At 38.4% G+C, this 22,691-nt stretch overlaps 1 protein-coding gene across 2 annotated transcripts in view; it reads right to left on the bottom strand.

Moving 5' to 3' along the window:
• The window catches only part of ANO6 (anoctamin 6), a 186,634-nt gene that overhangs the window by 30,678 nt on the left and 133,265 nt on the right, over positions 1-22,691 (bottom strand). For both annotated transcript variants that reach the window (XM_082742293.1, XM_082742292.1), the window contains 4 exons: positions 16,963-17,068; positions 12,846-12,906; positions 5,474-5,616; positions 3,167-3,244 (listed from right to left, as the gene is read on the bottom strand). In XM_082742293.1, the coding sequence (XP_082598419.1) occupies positions 3,167-3,244; positions 5,474-5,616; positions 12,846-12,906; positions 16,963-17,068 (388 nt within the window). The remainder of the gene's footprint in view (positions 1-3,166; positions 3,245-5,473; positions 5,617-12,845; positions 12,907-16,962; positions 17,069-22,691) is intronic.

The raw sequence follows: 22,691 nt of genomic DNA, 5'->3' as shown, positions 1-22,691 counted from the left end.
CTCTCCCTATCTCTGTCTCCCTCTCTCAAATAAATAAATAAAATCTTTTTTTAAAAAAATCATGTATATATTTTTAAAATCTCCATAATAATTTGAATTATTAAGTAATTATAATAGTTGAGATTCTTTTTTTTTTTTAAAGATTTTATTTATTTATTTGATAGAGATCACAAGTAGGCAGAGAGGCAGGCAGAGAGAGAGAGAGAGAGAGAGAGAGAGAGGAGGAAGCAGGCTCCCTGGCGAGCAGAGAGCCCAATGTGGGACTCGATCCCAGGATCCTGAGATCATGACCTGAGCCAAAGGCAGCGGCTTAACCCACTGAGCCACCCAGGCGCCCCAATAGTTGAGATTCTTTAAATGCTTACTCTTCACCTCAGCACACATATTTTTAAAATCCTCAACAACAGCCCTGGGAGATAGGTAGCCTGGTATCTTTTACAGTGGAAAAAGAGCCAAAGAGATTGAGACTTTGACCCAAATTAAGCCACTAGTAACTGAAAGAACAGAGACACTCAGAGACTCCAGAGTCCCACTAACCTCTACAGGGCACTGCCTCCTACGTGAGTTAGGAAATGAATTCCAATTCATTTCAGAGCTACAAACTTGACTTGTTTCCATACTTCTTCAGGGTACTTGATAGGTTCAATATATCTTCCCAGGAGGAAGATTTTAATTCTCAAGCTCTTATGAATCTTTTCTGATTATAACTTTAATATAGGATTATTGGAACACTTGAAATTACACCACAGTGGACACTGGTTGCTCTTGCTGCCTTGGATCTGTTCCCAGTCTTAGCAGCAGACCCAGCTCTTGCTTTGGCGGAATGAACTCTCCTTCATTTTCAGTCCTGTGGTTTGCACTGGATTGTCCCCCTGCTCCCCCGTCTTTACAGGTACATCCTGGCTGGTTTGAGACAAATAGGTATCTCATCCTGCTGGCCTCACGAAGATTCAAGGCCTGACAAATAACTTAATAAGAGCCAGGAGGATGTGAGGAGAGATCTACTAGTGTCTATGAGGAAAAGAAACTTGCTCTGTCAAGAGGAAGCTGCTAACAGAAAACTCTCTTGGTTTGCATGTGATGTGAGATCTGGAATACTGCAGCATTCTGAGTTCAGAAGGTAGTGCCCAAAACCACCGAGCCAGGAGACCACTGGACACAGAATGAAGGCAGAACAAAACACACAGCCCAGGATGTCATCTGGGCTGCAATTATCTACCCTCATGGAAGCCCTACCTCAGACCTGGGAGTTTTAGTTACAGGAACCAATAAATGTCACCCACTCTCAATTTGTTGTTGTTGTTTAAATCAACTGAAGATTGATTTTTCCATCACCTACAACTGAATGACTCCTAACTATAAAAATAAAGAAGAAAGAAAGAAAAATAGAAAAAAAATGTATGTACCATCTATATGTAGGCACAATTCCTTCAGAATTATGCATTATTTGCATATTAAAGATCATTTTACATATTTTATCCTTTTCTTAAGCCTTTCAAAACCATAACATTTTTACATGTAATAAAGTATTTTCATGGACATACTTTCTCATGGCTACACCATATTCAATTGTATGAAGGATTAGATGTAGGATATTTTGGCTGAGACGTTTTTATATATAATAATGCATAAACCACATAAATAAATGTGTATATTTGTAATAAATACATGTGACTAAATCTTTACTTTTCTTACCATTTTGAAATACCTCCTTATTAAAGGTTTTTAAAAGCTGAATTAGTAGATTAAAGCACATAAATATCTGTGACTCATGATACTTTCTAGCAAACTGCTTTTTAAGACCAGGGCAGCTTAAAATTCTCACACTCTAAGTAGGAGAGTAGCTGATCACTGCACCTCACCAACACTGGGCCTTCTCAGGTGAGAGGTGAAACACTGTATCTCATTTAAATGGGCACTGATTTAATTAGTATTGACATCTGACATTTGCCAGGGTATTTTTCCTTTTGTGAAAGGGTATTCTTATTCTCTGCCTCCTCAGCTTTTGAGATCTTTCGTGTTACCTTACAAGTGATCCGGATTTCTTATGTATTGAAGGTATTAACCTTTTGCCCTCATTGTTAACAAAAATTTCATCTGTTTTGTTTAAGCTTAGAATGATACCAATGTGTGGGAATCTGTAGATTTTCCTCTGAAACTTCTTTCACTGCTGTGATGTTTAAGAAGGGTTTTTTTTATGCAAAGATTGCATATTCATCAATATTTATTTCCAGTTTGTGGTGTTACCTTCCGAATATTTCTGGAATTACAATATGTATTCACAGTATGGTTTTAATCTCTATTTTTTTCCCTAAGAGCTAACAAGTATTCCATTGCCATTTATTTATTTATTTTTCAAAAAAGATTTTATTTATTTATTTGACAGAGATCACAAGTAGGCAGAGAGGCAGGCAGAGAGAGAGGAAGGGAGGCAGGCTCCCCGCTGAGCAGAGAGCCCGATGTGGGGCTCGATCCCAGGACCATGGGATCATGACCCAAGCCGAAGGCAGAAGCTTAACCCACTGAGCCACCCAGGTGGCCCTCCATTGCCATTTATTAAATAATCTTCACTTATTCCATGAGTTATAATGCCTCCCTTCTCATATACTAAATTATTACTGATATGAGGGCCCATATTTGGGCTTCACATCCTCTTTTCTAATTTTGCTATTCCTGAGCCAATAAAACTCTCAATATATTACTAATGATTATATTACTAATATGACTTTAATAATAAACCCCAAATTAATGTGATAAGTCCTGATATTTTAGAAATATTACTTTTTTTAATCTATAATCATTTGTTTCAGTCTTCTTTTATACCTTTCAGTAGTTTTTATGTTTTCTTTGATAGTTCCTATTATCTTTTTAAGGCTATTCCTTGACATTGTATTTTTGTTGCTCCTGTTGGAAAATTTTAAATTCCTAAGGCCTCCCACTTGTTTCTTCACCAGAAACTGGGAAATCTGGACCCACTCATCTGATTTAAACCAAGGAGGTGAAAGGAACTGGAAGAGCCACCGTGAGTGGACGGATATGAGAGCTGCTCCATGTGGTGGCTGACTGGTTCTCCGGAAACAATTCTATGAGACCACATGGTTTCCAACTTGCCTTGAGTTTCCTGGATATTTACAATTAGATATTAAAATGTCTGTGACAGACTTACCCAGAAGAAGACAGCACTTGCACAGAGGGTTATACGGACACATTTTCCCCAGGTAGTGAAGGGAACACGCTCTTGTTCCTGAAAGGAAAAAAAAAAAAAAAAGAAAAGAAAAGAAAAAAAGTCTAGTCAATCAAAGGAGGACCCTGGTGAAATGATTTTTTTTCTCCTCACTGGTCTCTAAATCTTAGGCTTAATTTTTGGAAAAATTCTTTTCCAAACATAGCCCCTTTCCCCAGAATTACATTTTTTTGTTGTTGTTGTTGTTAATTTCAAACACATGCACAACAAGGCAACTGCAGTGCTCATTTTAATGTTTTTTGAAAATGCAAGCATGAATGATGAAATGTTTGTCTGCCATGACCTGAGCTCAGGAGCCTGGGTATGTGACAATGCTAAGTTGTAGAGCTACATTCCTGAGCTCATTGGAGATGTTAGCCACGGTAGCAACGACAGCATAGAGTCAGGGCAGGACAGGAAGTGTCACGGGTATCTGCAAATACTGTTATCTATTATGTGTTTCTTGGAGGAGCTTTATATATTAATTTGGTATAGCTATAAATTTTCAGTTTCCATGGCCCATAAGAATACATTTAATTTTTAAGAGAGGAGAACAATACTTCTCAAGATTTACCTGGATTATATGAGCAGCTGTAGCATAATAATAGCTACAAAAACTTCCACGACATTTACTCTATGCCAGGTACTATTCTAAGTAGGTTCTACCCATTAATTCAATTAACCCTTACTACACTGTGTGAGGAAGCAACTCTATTATTCCCATTTTTACAGCTGAAGAAACTCTGGCATAGAAAAGTTAGATCATTTGTCAAAGACCACTCAGCTAGTAAGTTGCTGTGTTTGGTTTGCACGCCATCTCATTCCCACCACTTCATTTCCACACTAAACCAATGGAGGGTGCATTAGCAACAAAAGGAACATGAAGAAAAAGAGAAAGAAAAATGAACCTTCATCTTCAATTTTTTTCACAAGCAATGTTTCAATGGAAATTTAACTTACTGGCTGGCAATTTTAAATACTACATTTTCTTTTCTTTAGTACTTTTTCTATCATGCCAATATTATAAGCTTTTTTTTAAAGTATTTAAAAGGCGCTTTCAGCATCTAATTTTATCTAAGTTTCTGCTTTCATTTCTGAATGTATAGTCTTCCAACAACACATGGTTTGACCTCATCATCTTCCATTGAAAACAGTGAGAACGATACATAATGGGAATTATTTGAAGCTTGTTACATTGTAAAAGACAAATGTCACCTTCTGTTGATAATTGAACCTCATTTTTTTCCATTTATAAAATGAGGAGGATGAACTGGTCCCTCCAGTCCCTTTTAGTGTTGGCATTCTATAAATCTGTGGTTCAATTTATAAAATCTATACTTAGGGACATTTTCTGATGCTATTGGTAAAAGCATTTTCTTTCCAAGAATTATTCGTATTCTGGATTGACTGTCCTTATGCTGATGACTGCAAGTATAATCAGCTCTACATTTTCTGTGTTGATGGAAAGGAGCAATAATGCAGATGATTCAAAAATTACCCTTCACTGGCTTTGGAATATATATGTAGAGAGATACAGTTTCATTTTTTTATTTTTTGCAGCAGCAGTAGCAGAAGCAAATCTACCTTTCCAATTATATAAAATGCCGAGCACAGGCCTACACATAGTTGGACTTCAATGAATGTTTCCCTTCTCCCTCTACCCTTTCTCCAACTTTTGGAAGAGAGCTGCACGATCTTGTGACCATCCCAACCAGAAGGTGGAGCAGTCCCGGAGGCTTAGAGCAGCACAGAGGGCAGCGGGCTCCTCTGGATGGAAAAGGGGTTGTCAGAAGGAGGGGCATGTGAAAAATGAAAAATCAACTATAAAATCCAATGTGTCCTTCCTTATACAACTATGTCATAGACTCTAATTTTTCTCGTTTGCATTTTTTATCGATATGAAAGAAAGGACACAGACCAGTGCATCTTTTATTCTACATTTCTGTCGCAGTCTAATTTTCTTTTCCCCAATTTTACTTTTATTATGAAAGAAGGCGTCACATTTATCTCCTACGTCCACTGTTCTAAGCAATACTTCTTCACCTCAGCTACATATTACAATTTCCAGAGAAGCTTTACATAATCCCTGTGCCCAGGACAGACCTCAGGCCACTAAGGACCACCAGAGTATATAGTGATGGGACCTACGCATCGAGACTTTCCAAGGCCCCCAGGTGATGGCAGTGTGCGCCACAGCTGAGAACCACCGTGTACACAGACTAAGCCGCATCTACTTAATGTTCTCTTTACCTGAGTGATCTCATTGATCACCACGTGAGTACACTGCGCTTCGTATTCTGGCCGGGGCTGCTCTTCCTGCTGTAACTCGACTGTGTCCCACTCGTACTCGAGTTCTGCCTGGCGCCGCTTCCAAAACTCCAAAAACAAGGTGACTAATGGAGAGAGAACAGGAGCATGTGGTTCATAGGTGACTGAGGTTTCAGAAATCTGTACCAGATTATTGATGATTATAATTACCCATAACACTTTTATACACTGTCAGTAAAGTCTAATTTACAGGGGACACTAATTTTTAAAAGAGAGGGTTAAGTGATTATAATAGTTACATTATATAACTTGTGTTATATAATGTGTATATATATATATATATACACACTCAATATATATATATATACTCAATCCCAGGACCCTGAGATCATGACCTGAGCAGAAGGCAGAGGCTTAACCCACTGAGCCACCCAGATGCCCCGCAGATGCCTTACATTATATAACTTGTGTTATATAATGTGTATATATATATATATATATATATATATATATAACACAAGTTATATATATATATATATACACACATATATATACACACATTATATAACACAAGTTATATATATATAATGTGTATATATATACACATTATATAACACAAGTTATATATATATACATATATACACATATATGTGTATATATATACACACATTATATAACACAAGTTATATATATATATATATAATGTGTATATATATACACATTATATAACACAAGTTATATATATATATATATACACACATTATATAACACAAGTTATATATATATAATGTGTATATATATACACATTATATAACACAAGTTATATAATGTAAGGCATCTGCGGGGCATCTGGGTGGCTCAGTGGGTTAAGCCTCTGCCTTCTGCTCAGGTCATGATCTCAGGGTCCTGGGATTGAGTCCCCTGTTGGGCTCTCTGCTCAGCAGGGAGCCTGCTTCCCCACCCCACCCCCCACCTTCCTCTCTGCCTACTTGTGATCTCTATGAAATAAAATAAAATAAAATCTTAAAAAAAAAAGGCTTCTGCTACTAGCACTTTATCGCCCACCAAAAAACCACAAATAACTACAGTAATTCAAGAACCAGTTTATGGTCCGTCTGTCCTTCAGCCTGTTCATACCTACATCCCCCTCTTCTTTCTTGAGGGCCTGACGGGGAGCACCTGAGCAGTCCTCAAATCTCTACTTACCACCACCCAAGCCACCCTAAATTAAAAGACTATTCTTAAATATGGGAATCTGATATTTTTCTCAACCTTGTGTGAAGTATGAATGAAACTATTTTTAAAAATCTTTACTATCTTTCAAAGCTTGGAACTTAAAATACTAAATAGAAACTTAAATACTAAATAGAAACAACATCAAGTAGTGATTAAAAATGTAGTCTGAGGGTAAATCCCTTTGACCCTTCTTTCGATCAGACTGGTACCCCTACGCCTTTCCTAGACAGAAAATTCTGGATTTACCACTGTTCCACACCCAAGTACTTTTATGTGCTGACCATAAGGAGAAAAGACACCCGCCTGATTCAAGGAGTTCCTAAATGTGCAGGAATTATGGTGATGTGACAGCTACAGCAGACCAGTGAGGGTTCCCATCAAAGTAAGCACAGGTGGCTCCAGGGGCGCAGAGCCAGAATACGTGACCAACGTGTGGCTGAGGTTCTCCCAGAGGAGGGGACCACTGCAGATGATCGACCTAGAGCTGATCAAGTGAAGTTGGGACATTAAGGTCACCTCCCCTGAAGGAGCCACACATACGAAGGCAAGGAAGCCAGAGAATCAGATACTTTCCAGAAGCAGCAACTATCTGGAAGTGAGTGTACAGTGTCATGAGGAATGTGGGGCAGCCGGTGGAGAGAGAGCAGGGGCACGTCATAAAGGACTCCATGCCTTAAGTGACCCTTTTGTAACTTCAAGGTGGAGGGGACACTGCAGGAGTTCTAGAGAGACTAGAGGCAGGGAGACCTGCCAGCAGGTACCTGATGAGGCTGCTTGGGTGTGGAGGAGAGAGAACAGAGCATGTTTGGCAGGCAGGATGGTCAGATGCAGAGGTGTAAAGGGGAGGGAGAGGTCTAGGATGCCAATCGTGTTTCTGGCTAAAGTGAGGTGATGCCCTAAATTCTAGGGCCATTATCCACAATAAGAAGGGCAGTAATAGGAGTGAAGTCAACAGGTTTGGTTCTAATCAGGTGCCTCTGGGCCACAGGAGAGACGACCAGTAGGTAGGTAAACATCTAGAACTTGGGAGAAAAACCTAGGCTAAGCTGGAAACTTTATAAAGCATTAACTGAGGCTGTGAGCAGATGAGATCATTAAATGAGGTGTAGAGGGGTAGTTCTTGGCGTGGCTGCACATGAAAAGCCCTTGAACTTAAAAAACAAAACAAAACAAAACAAAACACTGAGCCCGGGCAACACCCCTGAGTTTCCGACTTTACTAGACTAGGATGATGCATAAGCACTGTGTTTTGTTTTTGCTTCAAAGGTCTACCATCAGGGTTGGGAACTGCGTGAGGACAGAGCAGAGAGAGGCCGGCCAGCCCTACTGCAGAACACCTGAGGATGACCACCTGAGGATAGCCAGAGACGCAGGAGGACCTCCTGAGACGGGGCTGTGAGCAGCAGGAACTCTGCACTCCCTCCCCAATGGCCAAGAAAACTGAAATAAAAAGCACTCACTTCCCAGCAGCATTGGTTGTGACTTTGTTTTCCAGTAATGATGAGTGAGAGTAGAAATAAGCTGGGTGTTGGAATTGAGGTCAAATTCTGGTTCCAGTGATTATTAGATGTGACTCCTGGTCGACATGTTCCAACGTGCTGAGCTGTTTCCCACTCTGCGACACGGGGTCAGTGGGACCCACCTTATAGGGCTGTTGTGAACTTCATGGCATCATCTGTATCAAAGCCCTCCCACCCCTCAGTGGCAACTGCTATTACTCTCCTCATTTCAGACAAAGAGAGAGAGAAGCACAGAAAGGTTAAAACACCTGCCCGAGATGACAGTGTTGGAGGCCGGGCGCTCTGGCTTGCAGAGCCCAAGCTGTGCTTACTCACCACGGGGTACTTCCTCAAGCCTCCTGCTGCGAAGTGTTATGGGATATTAGAAGGGGAGGTCTACAAAACCTTGGGTACTACGTTGCTGGGTGCACGTTGTGTATCATAACCACCTGTGTTTTTAGAATGTTGCTGGACGATATCACTGCTGACTCATGTGGCTCAGTGTCCCACCCCGAGGGCACCAGGAACTAGGGTGACCGGGTGCCATGGCAGACTGGAGTTTCCTGTTCTGTGTCTTTTGATCTTTCCCCGCTCTGGTGGGGAGCACTACCCTTGTGTTCTCTGGCAAACCACACACCAGGAGGCCCATGTTGATTAGAGAGACCCAGTTAGGACTCTTACATCAACCTGTAATGAGAGGAGAGGGAAAGCTGCCTTGGACCTTGGGAATCATGAACAGCTTGTCCTCTCAATCATGGTGTCATTACATCTAAAAGAAGGCTGCATCACATGAAGAAGACAGCCATCTACAGCATGGGTGGTTATATCCAGCACCGTGTAAGGACAAGGCACACACACGCATACATGGTAGCATTCCAGCTGCTGTAAGATTGCTGCTGGAGAGCCAGGCCACTTTCCTGGGCCTTGAAACCATTCAGACCTCTTTAGTCACAAAGCTGAGCAGGGCAGATGAACTTGCTCAGCCTTTCTTCCAACTTCTACACTAAAAGACCAGGTTTTAAAATAATAATAATAATACATTTTTTCAGACTCTTGCTGTGCAGGTTCCTGGTGTGATTTTATAAAATGTCCGTCAGGTGCATGTGTGTGTCACTTAAACCAGAAGTGGGGTTGAATGGAGGCACAGGCAGTTGCAGGAGCTATGTTACTCTGCTGGTGTGCATGCAGCGGGAGAAGTGCAGTTCTGGAACTAACCGGCAAAAGCAGTTCCGTGATCTCCAAGTGTAGTTAGTTAGGGGACTGCCTTCCTGATTTCCCAGCTCCCCCTAAGCCAAGTATCTGGTGTTTTTCTGGAAATCATGAGGCCCAGCCTAGAACTCAAAGGTTAAAAATGCAGCCATGCTGCCAAAAGCCTGTAGCTCTTGGAGAATCCAGCAGAAGTAGGTACGAAGCAACAAGCAGGAAGGAGAAAGGTATATGCTAAGATCTGGCACATTAGCTTTGGGTTGGTGTTTAGGACTTGAGTCAGTATGAATGTGTGGCCTGGCAGGGCCTGAAAGGGTAGACATTATTCAGGTAAGTACATGATATGTACTACATTTATTATAAAAGGTTTTCAACCTTCAACTTTTATAATTCCTAGAGAACAGAAACATAGTAAAAATACTCAAATAGATCTGGGGACACAAGAGATGCTACTAGACTATAAATGGTGGAGGGGGGTCTGGGTGGCTCAGTGGGTTAAAGCCTCTGCCTTTGGCTCAGGTCATGATCTCAGGGTCCTGGGATCAAGTCCCGTATTGGGCTCTCTGCTCCTCGAGGAGCCTGCTTCCCCCGCACCCTCTCTGCCACCTCTCTGCCTACTTGTGATCTCTCTCTCTGTCAAATAAATAAATAAAATCTAAAAAAAAAAAAAAACCAAAACACTATGAATGGTGGTGAAATGAAAGACTTCACATGGTCCTCCCTCCTCTTTGGTTCTGCAGTTTCTGACGTTCTATAACAAGGTTCACAGCAGTGGTTCTCATAACGCAGACATAGCAGGAAAGGCAATAGAAGACACTTAAAGACTTCATCATACATACATATCCTTAAAGATACACATATGGTGCTACAAGCAATGTTGAAATGTTTTCTGCCTTCTAAAATCTGATGACATAAAATCAGCTCAATATGCTTAAGTCAGTTCAATAAACCCAGTATAGTTAATGATCACAGAAAGCAAGGTTAGCTGGGAAATGGCAGGTTTGTCTTTCCAGTGCCAAAATTAGTTGATATTTTTGATTTATTTAAAATGTTTTCTGGGGCCTGGGTGGCTCAGTTGGCTGGGCATCTGCCTTTGCCTCAGGTTGTGGTCCTGAGATCCAGGCCCACGTCAGGCTCCCTGCTCAGCGGGAAGCCGCCTTCTCCTCCTCCCTCTGCCTGCCACTTCCCCTCTTATGTTCCCTCTCTTGCTGTCCCTCTATCAAATAAATAAATAAAATCTTTAAAAATAATAATAATAAAATGTTTTCAGGGTGCCTGGTGGCATCTGACTCTTGATTTCGGCTCAGGTTGTGATCACAGGGTCATGGGATCAAGCCCTGGGTCGGGATCACTGCACGCTGAGGAATCTGCTTGTCCTTCTCCTTCTGCTCCTCCCCCACTGCTTGTGCTCTATCTCTAAAGTGCATAAATAAAATCTTTAAAAAAATGTATTTCTAAATTAGGGCTGTCAACATCCATTAGTATATGGAGTTCAACAGATGCGTCAGAATTTTGTACATTACAAATCAGTGCTAAGCCCAAGGTTAGGATAATAGGTAAAGCGAGCACCACCCATGTGTTCAGTACCTGTGCTCTTATGGGGGGATGGAAGGGGGATGGGGTGGGGAATAACATATTTTATAATAGAGGAGTACAGAGGATTTTAATCCTTGAATTTGATCTTTATTCTTCTACGTGTCAAATATTAGCTAGTGTTTGGTCTCTAGCCAGAACATGTTGAATATGCAAAAGACAGTAACTTTGTAGATAGGTTTGGCCATCCTAAAGTTCTCTTTATCAAGGAGTGGCAACTAATCTCTAAGAGTTGTCCAGAACAGTTGGATCGTCTGTTCTGAGATCTATCTGGTGACTTCTAACAGGCACAGCCACTGCAAAAGGAAACACTCTCAAGGATATATTAAAAGCACCATGAGATGCTCGCGTTCATGTGCTGTCTTCTCAAGAGTAAGAGATCTGAGTCACATTATTCCCCCAACTAGCTACAACCTGAGCTCTATTCCCCCCTTAACTTACACAGTAAAATTGGAAAGAATTTGTTTTTGAAAATGCAGTTCTTTTCTTCTACGGTAGAATGCTTACATTAACATTTAAATATTTGCATTTAGAAAAAACGACAATTGCCTCATTACAATGATGCTATTCAAAGTAAATAATATAACTATAGTGTTAAAACATCCACATAAGAATTATATTTTTGGGGGGCGCTTGGGTGGCTCAGCTGTTAAGCATCTGCCTTCGGCTCAGGTCATGATCCCAGGGTCCTGGGATGGAGCCCTGCATCAGGCTCCCTGCTCTGTGGGAAGTCTGCTTCTCCCTCCCCTTGCTTGTGTTCCCTTTCTCATTCTCTGTCAAATAAATAATCTAAAAAAAAAATTCTATTTTTTAGGACTATATCTGTTTTACTTATTAAACAGAATTTATTATTTACTATTATAAGACATAACGCATAACTTAATAAATACTTGCTCATATAAAAGAATATAAAGAAGAAAGCTTACCTGTAATTCCTGTATGGCTTCACCGGAACCCCAACCCCATGTAAGTCAAGGTGGACCACAGCCGTAGGGACTGTTACAATAATGGCTCCCTATGAACCACGCCTCCCTGCATCCAAGCCCCGGGGTAGTGCTCCCACCTCCTCACATGGTTGCTGGCTTGGCCATGACCTACTTTGGCTGATGGGACATTTACAAACTTGATGCAAACGTAGGCTCAAAAAATGTTGCGCACTGGGGCTTGTCCTCTCTTGCTTCTCTTTGGAAGCCTAAAGCCACCATGTGAAGAATCCTGGACTAGCTCAGTGGAGGAGAGGGCATAATATAGAAGTAAGATGAAGCAGCCCAGGTGAGCTCAGTAGACCAAACCAGCCTGGCGACCGCCAGACCATTTCCCTCAGTGAAGCTGCAGGCTCACTGCCTCCATCAGCTGAGCCAGCAAGTGACTAAAGAACCTCTCAGCTGATGCAGAGAATCATGAGAAATAATAAATGTGTCTTAAGCAACCCCATTTTGAAGGAGTTTTTTTATGTGGTAACTCGTAAAATGGCCTTACGGATTATAAATTGAGTTCTAAGGGAGCTTAAGTTTAGGCAATCCACTGGGTTACTTTGATAGCATATATCAAACCATGACATGGTATTAAGTTAGCAGATTGTATGATCTCATGATTTTAAAATTTTTTAAAAATGTAATTCTCTTACCAAGGGAAGGAGGCATATGAAAGAATAAATCACTCTAAGATTCAAAGGAGTCTTTAGGAAATTAGGATAAAGGATTCATTTTTTCCAAAACAGTGAAGAAAATGTAGATAGGGACATGCAGTTTTTTGGTTTTTTTTAGTATCAAGATGCAAAAGTAAACTGAAAGAAAAAAAAAAAAAGGAAAGTAACTTACCCCATATTCCCATAAATACTGCAAACACTAGGGTTCCAAAACTGTCAAAGATGCACAATTTCTGGAAAACAAAGTAATGACATATAACTAAGTCATATTTTCTACTCACTAGCATTTAGCAAATATGCAATACTTTGTGTATTCTACAGTCTGAATCTCTTTTAAAGCTGATACCTAGTTTAACAATCACCGTATCTACTACAAATTTGGAGATGGGATTTCTTGTTGTTTTGAAAGCAAACAGCCTTTGCTGTATTTACCACAGTGCATTTTCCAAGGGAATCCTTCCATAACGTGATAAAGCAATTGGCATAGCTGCCAAGATTCCATTCGGTTTAAAGTTTCTATCAGACTTCTGAATGAAGGCCTCTTCTTATAAGCTGTCTTAGTGAACTTGAAGTACTATAGCTCTACAAATAAAAGGGACTTTAAGCAACTTTTGGACTTATAATTTGCATCTTATCATCATTTCATCCTGGTCAGAGGGTAAGTTACTGAATTCTTGCTTTTCTTGCTAAGAAGAGTATAAGGCTGGGGTTTATTCTGAGATGGTTCTGCCCAAGGAGAGCTCTGTTTCCCCAAACCCCAGTGATGGCTTTTCTACCATTAATGACAGAGGCTACCATTAACTTAGGTAAGGACAGGGGCTGTTGCTAAGCTTACTGTGGGTACAACCATGAATCAATCAATGACACACCTGTACAAAGAAGGCTTTTATCCTCTAGTTCTGCTAAATTTCATTTTTTTCCTAGTATATAAATAACCTATCTCCCATCTCCCATTTGGGATTCCCAGAAAATCTTTAAATTAGTTACTAATTTTTCCTCTGGTGAGCATTTAAAAAATCCTAAAAAAAAAAAAAATCTATAAAATATAAAGGTACTGGAAAAAGTGGCAAACATGTAGAATATCAACTTTATTACTTTATTATAGATTTGCACAGATAATACAAAAAGTAAAGAAGACAGTGTACAAAAAGAAAGTATAGGATTAAAAAAAAACTTTTTCAATTGCTAAAGAAAATTCAAAGTTGGTTTTAAAGAAACTTTTTGTTTTAGGTAACTTTGTTGGTTACCCTTTATATACTGACATAAATTTGGTAAACTTTCACCTATGTGAAAATATTATTTTCATAAAAGAATATGCACTTAACCATAAAAGAATATCCACAAAACACTTGTACATGTGTTTCCCAAAGCATATAGATGCCCTTCAATCCTCTATCTGGAGCTGATCAGAAAGTACAATCCCAAACTGGGATGCAACTATTTCTCTCAAAAATTAGCTCAAGAAAAACAGAATTAATAAGTGAGTGGCCAGTCTGGGGAACACTGCCCCCCACTTAATCCTCTAGTCTTAGAATTCCATGGACCAATATTTCAAATCTTCCAGTCTGGACTCTTTATGGAAAAGCTTTCATTTAATGTTATGCCTCATCCCTCAGTGAAAATTACTGTAAGGAAAGTCCTATGCAGAACCGTCCCGTGTGTTATTATGGTATTACTGAAAATTCTGTCTAATGCTTCTCCTAGGAATCATTGCACACCTCTATCTGATACCTCCCTACTTGCTCTGACACCCCTGAGTACCTACTCTAGAAAGAAAAAACCCTACCTCTGAATTCTTAGCCCTACCATGTTGAGATGCTTATCTATCAGTGTGAAAGAAAAAAGAAAAAAGGGGAGTAGCAAGAAAAAGCAGGTTTACCACTAATGCCAAGATTACCCCAGTTGCCTGGCTCAAGGTAAAGGATGTGCCTTGAGCTCCTACAAGATGGAGTCAGGTGGTCTGGAGGAAGTTACCATTTTTGCCACATTTATGAAGACTGAGGACTCAGCAGAGAGAACAAGATGGCTGGTGTCTCCACATACCCCATAAGCAGGAATTGGGGAAGAAGATGAGCAAGGGGCTTTCTTGGTAAAAAGTTTAGCTTAGTTTGCTTGACTGGAGGGCAGAGATGGGGAAACACAGATGTATTAAGAGCAGCCCCAATCAGCATCCTGCTCTAATCACAGGGAACAGGAAAGAAAAGAGAAGGCTGCATATGCAGGAAACCAGAGGAACCAATGAAAATCTAGAAAAGTGACCATTTGTTGTGTTTCTTCCTCCAAAGGAATAAAACCAAAATTTTATAACAATGTTTTCTGAGAACAGAATATTTTAAGTTACCACATTTCCCTTTCATCTTGCCAGTCAAAACGTAAGAAACTTATTTAATGCTCAGTCACACAAACAACATCAATCCTGATTATTTCCATAACTGTTCCCTCATTTCCTTGATCATGATTTTCTATTTCTACTTTATTAATCCTTTTAGCATTCATGTCCATCAGTGAATACTCTCTTTCCAAAAGAAAGAGGCAGAAATGTATACATAAATGTATAAATGAAGAAATGATTGAATTAACCAAAGAAAGACATGGAAAGCTGCTTTTTCTCCTTTTTAAAATTTTTTAAAAATGTAATTCTCTTACAAAGGGAAGGAGGCATATGAAAGAATAAATCACTCTAAGATTCAAAGAAGTCTTTAGAAAATTAGGATAAAGGATTCATTTTTTCCAAAACAGTGAAAAAAATGTAGATAGGGACATACTTTGAAAGTCATGTGTTTAAGGATGGGTCGGTGGAAAAGAAGAACTGAGAGATGAAATGGGGGTCTCGTATTTGAAAGAGAATTTCTTAAGGAAAGTGAACTTTCCAATTACAGTTTGTGGAGTAGAGTTTGCCTCTGGTGTTATCACTGGCATTTGCCTTAACCCTGGTGTCCAAGGATATGCACTACCCAGTGAGTGACCTTTATGAGTCAACATCACTGGAAGGCAGCTTCCCTCCTGCTAGTTTCAAGTCCTTTACTTTATGTGATTTAGGACAGATTTTTATAGTCTAGAATTTGTGTTGGTTTCTGGGGGAGAGGCAATGAAATCTGCTTTAATTCATAAATTAAGAGTAAAAATCCATGTGTCGACAATACCCTGCAATCATCTTAATTAAGTAGCAGAACATTTTTCAAACACAGTGCTCAATTTGTGAGTGAAGTGGCTGCTACTACCATCAGCTGGTGAGGAACACAGTAATGGCAAGAAACACAGATTGGCTGTCAGTTTCTGGCTTCATCAGTTACTAGGTGGGTGACCTTGAGCAAATTATTTAACCTCTCCGACCCGCAGTGTTTTAATCTGTAAAATGGAGGGAGTACCTGTTTCGCCTCCCTCACAGGGTTATGTCAAAATAATAAGTTCAAGGATCTTTTAAAATAAAAGTTCTAAGTAACACCATTATAATAGGTATGTATTTGGTTTAAATAAGACTTTGATGGAGCAGGTTAGAATATTCTAAAGTAATTTAAAGGTCCCTAAACTTCCATGGTGGAACAAGGGGACAGAGAAAAAGATCACAACATGGGAAAACAGTAGGTCCAAGTTGTCAGGAAAATTCTCCAAAGTAAGATGACCACCTTTCTTTCCAGCCAGAGTTTGTGGCATGCCTTTCAGTAAGCTACCTCTGGTCTCAGTACTTGTCCTAAACCTCCTGGGTTGTAACAAGTCATATAGCTCAAGATCATCAGCATGCTTAAGGGAGCCAGATGTATTTTTTGGGAATGTTCTGGGACAAAGTGAGTATCTATTATCATTTATATACAAAACCTTTCTTATGCATATTCATAGACACACCTAAATCTGATGACCAAGGCTTTTAAAAAACCAAACTTAGTTTCAGCACACCTTGAAAGTGGAAAAACATAAGTACAAATATCAGGTTTCTACTCACTTGAAATAAGGAAAAGATTTATAGTAAGTAAATCTATTAAACAGTATTCATGAGATAAGCTGGTTTTGAGATTTCTGCTTTGATTACTTCAAATACTCTAATAGTTCAATTCTGTAGTTCTTTACTGACCCACCTGAAGATTTTAGATAAGGCTTTTCATCTCAATTTACTATTTGTACAAGAGGAATAAACACATACATTCTATGTCTACCTTTCAGAATGTTTGGAGGTTTATTTGAAAATTACCCTTCTGAATTTCGCAGAAAAAAAATAATTCCAGGCTGTACTAAAATTATTCAAAAAAAAAAATCTTTCATTATTTGCAAATGTTTGGAGTAACAAAAATTACCTTTGAGGACTCGCAAGTAATATTGAGATTCCAGAATGAACAATGTTTATCACACTGAGGACACATGATGATCTTGCCACCAATATCAGGATGACAAACTTCTTTGCTAAAGGACAAAGAAAAATAAAATTTAAAAATGTTTTAATGACTAGGACTTCCTTTTTAGCAGCATCATAAAATCACACAACCATTTGTAATAAGAAAATAACTAAATTCTTATAAAACTAGGAAAGAAATTGAACTTCCTTAACCTAACCGAAGCTTGCTACATAAAACCTATAAAAAAAAAAAATTATACTTAATGGTAAAATGCTAAAAGTATTTCCTTTAGATCAGGGTAAAGTATCTTGTTATCACTACTTCTTTTCAGTTGCAGGGGCCTTGCCAGCACAGTAAGTCAAGAGAAACAAAGATAGGATGCTGAACACAGAATCCGTGTACAAAATATACATAGGGTCAGAAAAAGGAATTGTGCCCCTATAGATCTGCAATAATTAGAAATTAATTTTTTAAAATAACATTTTCCATAGCTTAAGAAAAATAAAGAGCCTAGCAATAAATCAAATTTCAGATGTATAAGCTTTATAGAGGACATGATAAAACTGTTCTGAAAGAATTAAGATCTAATGGATACATTATCATATTCATAATTTGGAAGAATCAATATATGAAGATGTCATTTCTCCTTCATTTGAGCCATAAATTCAATAAAAGAGCAAAATGGTCAGACCATTCAAGACATTCCTCAAGAACAAGAGGTTGTTGGCAGAAGAAGGAACTGAGCAAGAAAAAACACAGAGTTTATGAAGAGACCTCGGCATATACAGCAACTGACTTAGGATAGGGCTAGTCCAGCAAATTAGTAAAGTGAGAAGTGACATTTGCTGCAATCGAATATCCTTATGGAAAAATGTGAAATTGAACTCCTAAAGCCTATTACATACAAACTCACTCCAAGTGGAAAATGGGAATGCAACAGTAGGAACTTGTTGGGGCTGGGTGGTGGGGAGGCTATTTAAATAACATTGGGGTAAGGAGAAACTCCACTAATGAGGAAATAAAAAGTAAAGGAAAATATTGATTTACTCAAAATCTTATAAAAGTGAGAACTTCATTAAAAGACCATAAAGTGAGAAGAAAAAATAGCCATAAACTGGTAGAAGTTTTGCAACACATGAAACCCATGACAAAGGACTATTCACTAGAGTATTCAGAGGACTCCTACAAATTAATAAGGAAAAAAGAACAAACTTAGAACAGGGTGCAGACTGCCCCCTGGCGCACGGGGGGGGGGGGGGGGGGGGGGCAGGGCAGAGCCTCTCAGATGGACTCCTATGTTAATGGCCCTGGAGTTGCAGAATTCATTAGCGTTGCAAATAACTCAGTTAGAAGCAAACTGGCAGGGAAAACACTTCTAGAATAGCTGAGTAAAGATCTTGGGAAAACTGCTCTTCCATAAAAACACTGGCAAAATTTGTGAAAAGTAACCTTTGTAGTCATCTGTAGAACTCTGGAAATGAAACAAGGGCTTACAGCAATCTGAGTAGTAAAAATAGCTAAATCTCCATAATGATAGTGAGCTTTGTGACATTTTAACTTGACCTATTCCCATCCCCATCTCCTAAGCCTAATGGTAGGGTTAAAAGACAACAGCCACTGTGGTAGCCTAGGAGCCACTGAATGAGGCAGAAGTGATCTTAAGCCACCAAAAATCCATCCCTGGAGAATTGTCACTATTCGACTAGTCTGAAAGCTCCCTGGAAAAGCTCCATTATCCGGATCTGTCATTTTTGTCCCATCTCAGAGCTCATATGTGCTGTGCAAATGGTCCTATCCCCAGAGTGTCTGCTGAAAGCATTAGGAGGAATGATTAACGTTACAACTGCCTATGGTGCAATACCAGGAGGGGCCAACAAGATGCTGATCAAGAAACTTAAAAGGAAACATTGGGGAATGAGATACTGATAGGGGGCTTTAAAAAGTTCCTATAAATTCCTAGGACTGTAGAAGGCCATGAGCATGTGTAGGATAGTGCAGGTGGCCAGGAAAGACCTGAGGAAACCTTAATTCCTCATCTCTGAGTGGCTCTGAGTTTCTGCATAAGCAGGAAGTAGAGGCTCAGGAAGAAAGGCAAATGGCCTGCTAAAGTGCTGCAGGCATTCCTCATAGACACACACAGAGCAACTTGGCAAGAGCTCCAAGAATGACTGGTTCCCAGCACTTAGAGAAATCCTGTCCGATCATTAGCTGACAACTAAGCTTACTGAAAACAGTCTTCATGGTCACATGCAACCAAAAATAAAGACTTTATAGAATTTGTTCAGGATAATAACTAACTAAACAACAGCAGTGATGACTGTGTGAAGCCACACAGCAGGATGCCTGCTTCTGCCTCTCCCATTCCCCCTACTTGTCCTCTCTCGCCATCTATCAAATAAATAAATAAAAATCTTAAGAAAAAAAAGAAAAAGACGGGTCAGTCAAGTATTCTATATCTTCCAAAACTGTCCTTCAAAAGAAAAAAAAAAAAATGGAGAAATTAAAACATTCCTAGATAAACAAAACCTGAAAGAAAATGTTGCTAGCCAACCTGCTCCACAAGAATCACTAAGCAAAGTCCTTCAGGCTTAAATGAAAGGATACTAGACAGTTACTCAAACTACCTAAAGAAATAAAGAGCACTTGGTAGAGGTAACTACACAGGTAAATAACACATTATAAATATATTTTTGTATGTAATTATTTTCTTCTGAGGTAAGAGACAACTACATAAAACAATAATATAAAATTGTGCTGGGCACCTGGGTGGCTCAGTTGGTTGAGCAACTGCCTCTGGCTCAGGTCATGATCCTGAACTTCCAGGATGGAGTCCCACATTAGGCTCCCAGCTACTTGGGGAGTCTGCTTCTCCCTCTGAACTTCTCCTCTCTCAGGCTCTCTCTCACTCATTCTCTCTCAAATAAATAAATAAAATCTTTAAAAATAAATAAATAAATAAAACTGTGCTGATGGGCTTATAATGCATAAAGATGTAATTTGCATGAGAATAAGAGCACAAAGGGAAAAGACCAGTACTGATGTAAAGTTTCTGCATAACACTGGAAATTAAGTTGACATTAAAACTGAATGAAATTGCTTTACAACAAGATATTAATTACAATCTCCAGGGCAACCACTTAAGCAAATAACAACAAAAAAGTAAGAAATGACAAACTGGAATTAGAATGGTATACTAGAAAATATCTGTGTTACACAAAAAAAGTCTTAATAGAAGAATAAAGAAAAAAAGACCAAACAGGAAAAAAAAATGACATTAAATGTAAATGAATTAAGCACTCAAATGAGAAGCAAAAGGCAAAAAAAAAGAAATAGAGAATAGATAAACAGAAAAATCAGCATAAACAAAAGTTGGTTCTTTGAAAAGATCAACAAAATTGACAAATATTAGCTAGACTGAGAAAAAGAAAAAAAGTTTCAAATTATTAAATTCAGAAGTGATAAGAGGAACACTGTCATTGACTTAAAAAATAAAAAGGATTATAGGGAATATTATGGATAATTGTATGCTAACAAATTAAGTAATCTAGATGAAATAAATTCCTAGAAAGAAGTAAATAACTGAAGCTGACTCAAGAAGAAATAGAAAATCTGAATGGACCAATAGCAAGTAAAGAGACTGAATTAGTAATTAAAATTTTTTTTAAAAAATTCCCATGAAGAGAGCCCCACATTGGCTCTCTGCTCAGCAGGGAGCCTGCTTCCCTTCCTCTCTCTCTCTGCCTGCCTCTCTGCCTACTTGTGATCTCTGCCTATCAAATAAATAAAATCTTTAAAAATAAATAAATAAATAAATTAATTAATTCCCATGAAGAAATGCCTAGGCCCAGATGGCTTCACTAGGGAATTCTATCAACCATTTAAAGAACCAACACAAATGCTTCACAAACCCTTCTTAAAATAAAGAAGTGGGAACACTTCCTAATTCACTCTATGAGACCAATGTTACAGATACCAAAATCATACCAAGATGTCAGGGAAAACTAAAGACCACTATCTCTTATGAATACAGATGCAAAATTCCTCATCAAAATACTAGCAAAGCAATCCAGTGATATATAGAAAGAATCATCATCAAGTGGGATGTATTCAGGAATTCAAGGATAGTTCAACACACAAAAATCAATTCATGTAATATGTTATTTTAACAGAGTAGCAAATAAAAACTCAGAATAGAAGGGAACTTCTCAACTCAATAGAGAACAATTATGAAAAACCCATAGCAAATGTTATCCTTACTGGTGAAAGACTGAATGCTTTCTTCTTAAGATTAATATTATACTGGAGAGTCTAATCATGGCAACCACACAAGGAAAATAAATTAAAAGCCTCCAGACTGGAAAGGAGTAAGTAAAACTACTTGTATTTGAGATGACATGACAGTTTGGATTAAAATTCTAAGAAATGCGTCAAAAAACTATTGGAATTAATAAGCCAGCCCATCAAGGTTATAAGACACAAAATCAATACACAAAAAGCAATTATATGTCTATACACTAGCAATGAACAATCCAAAAATTAAATGAAGGAAGCAACTTCATTTATAATGGCATCAAAAAGAATAAAATACTTAGAATTAATTTGAGAAAAGAAGTGTGAAATTTAAATAGTGAGAACTACAAAAGAGTTTATTAAAAAAAATTTAAGATGACCTACATAAATGGTAAGACATTCTGTGTTCATAGATCAGAAGTCTTAATATTGATCTGCAGATTTAATGCAATTCTGGCGTTTTTGCAGAAATGGACAGCTGATCCTAAAATTAACATGGAAGGCAAAGGACCCAAAATGGCCAAAACAATCTTGAAAAAGAAAACGTTATGTGAAGTTTTCAACTTCAAAACTTACTAACAAAGCTACAGTAATCAATATAGTATGTATTTGTGAAAAGGGCACAGAGATCATTGGAAAACAATTGAGAGTCCATAAACAAACTCTTACACCTCTAGCCAAATGGCTTTTGACAACAGTGCTCAGATAATCCTAGAGGGAAAAATTTCAATAATGGTCCCCAGACCCTTGGATACATACCTGGTAAAAAATGAATCACAGATCTAAATCTATAAAACTTTTAGATGGTAAACACTGATAAAATCTTTATGACTCTGTATAAAAATGCTTTCTAAGGTACGATACCAAAAGCACAAGCAATCAAAGAAAAAAATTAGGTAAACTAGGCTTCATTAAAATTAAAAACTGTTGTGTTTCAAAGGACACCATCAAGTAAGTGAAAAGGCAACCCACTCAACTGTACTCTGTGAAAGGGCACACTTTATTGTACCTGAATCATATCTCAATAAAGTTGTTATGTTTAAAGAGGGACTTAAGCTTTAAACATAAGATTTTGAGAAAGAGGAAATACCTATAGGAACCTCCACTTACACATGCATATTTTCAAAAGCACACAAAATGAAATATATTTTGTAGGGATACAGACATATGTGATAAAAAAATATATACAGTCTATTTAAAGGAATGATAAAAAAATCAAAATTTACTGTAGTTCTGATTTCCAAAGTGGAAAGTGAGGGAATGCAACTGAGGGAAGCATCTCCGAGGTCAGAGTAATGTTGTTTTCTTTAAACTGGTGAGGGATCATTATTCCTTAGACCTTGAATACATTTTCTATTCCTGTGAATCTACTCAGCATGTAATAAACTTAACTGAAAATA

The sequence above is a fragment of the Mustela nivalis genome, assembly GCF_964662115.1.
Source record: "Mustela nivalis genome assembly, chromosome: 7".
Classification (NCBI taxonomy): domain Eukaryota; kingdom Metazoa; phylum Chordata; class Mammalia; order Carnivora; family Mustelidae; genus Mustela; species Mustela nivalis.
The sequence above is the reverse complement of the archived record's forward strand: the minus strand, read 5'-3'. Positions and strand labels throughout refer to the sequence as shown.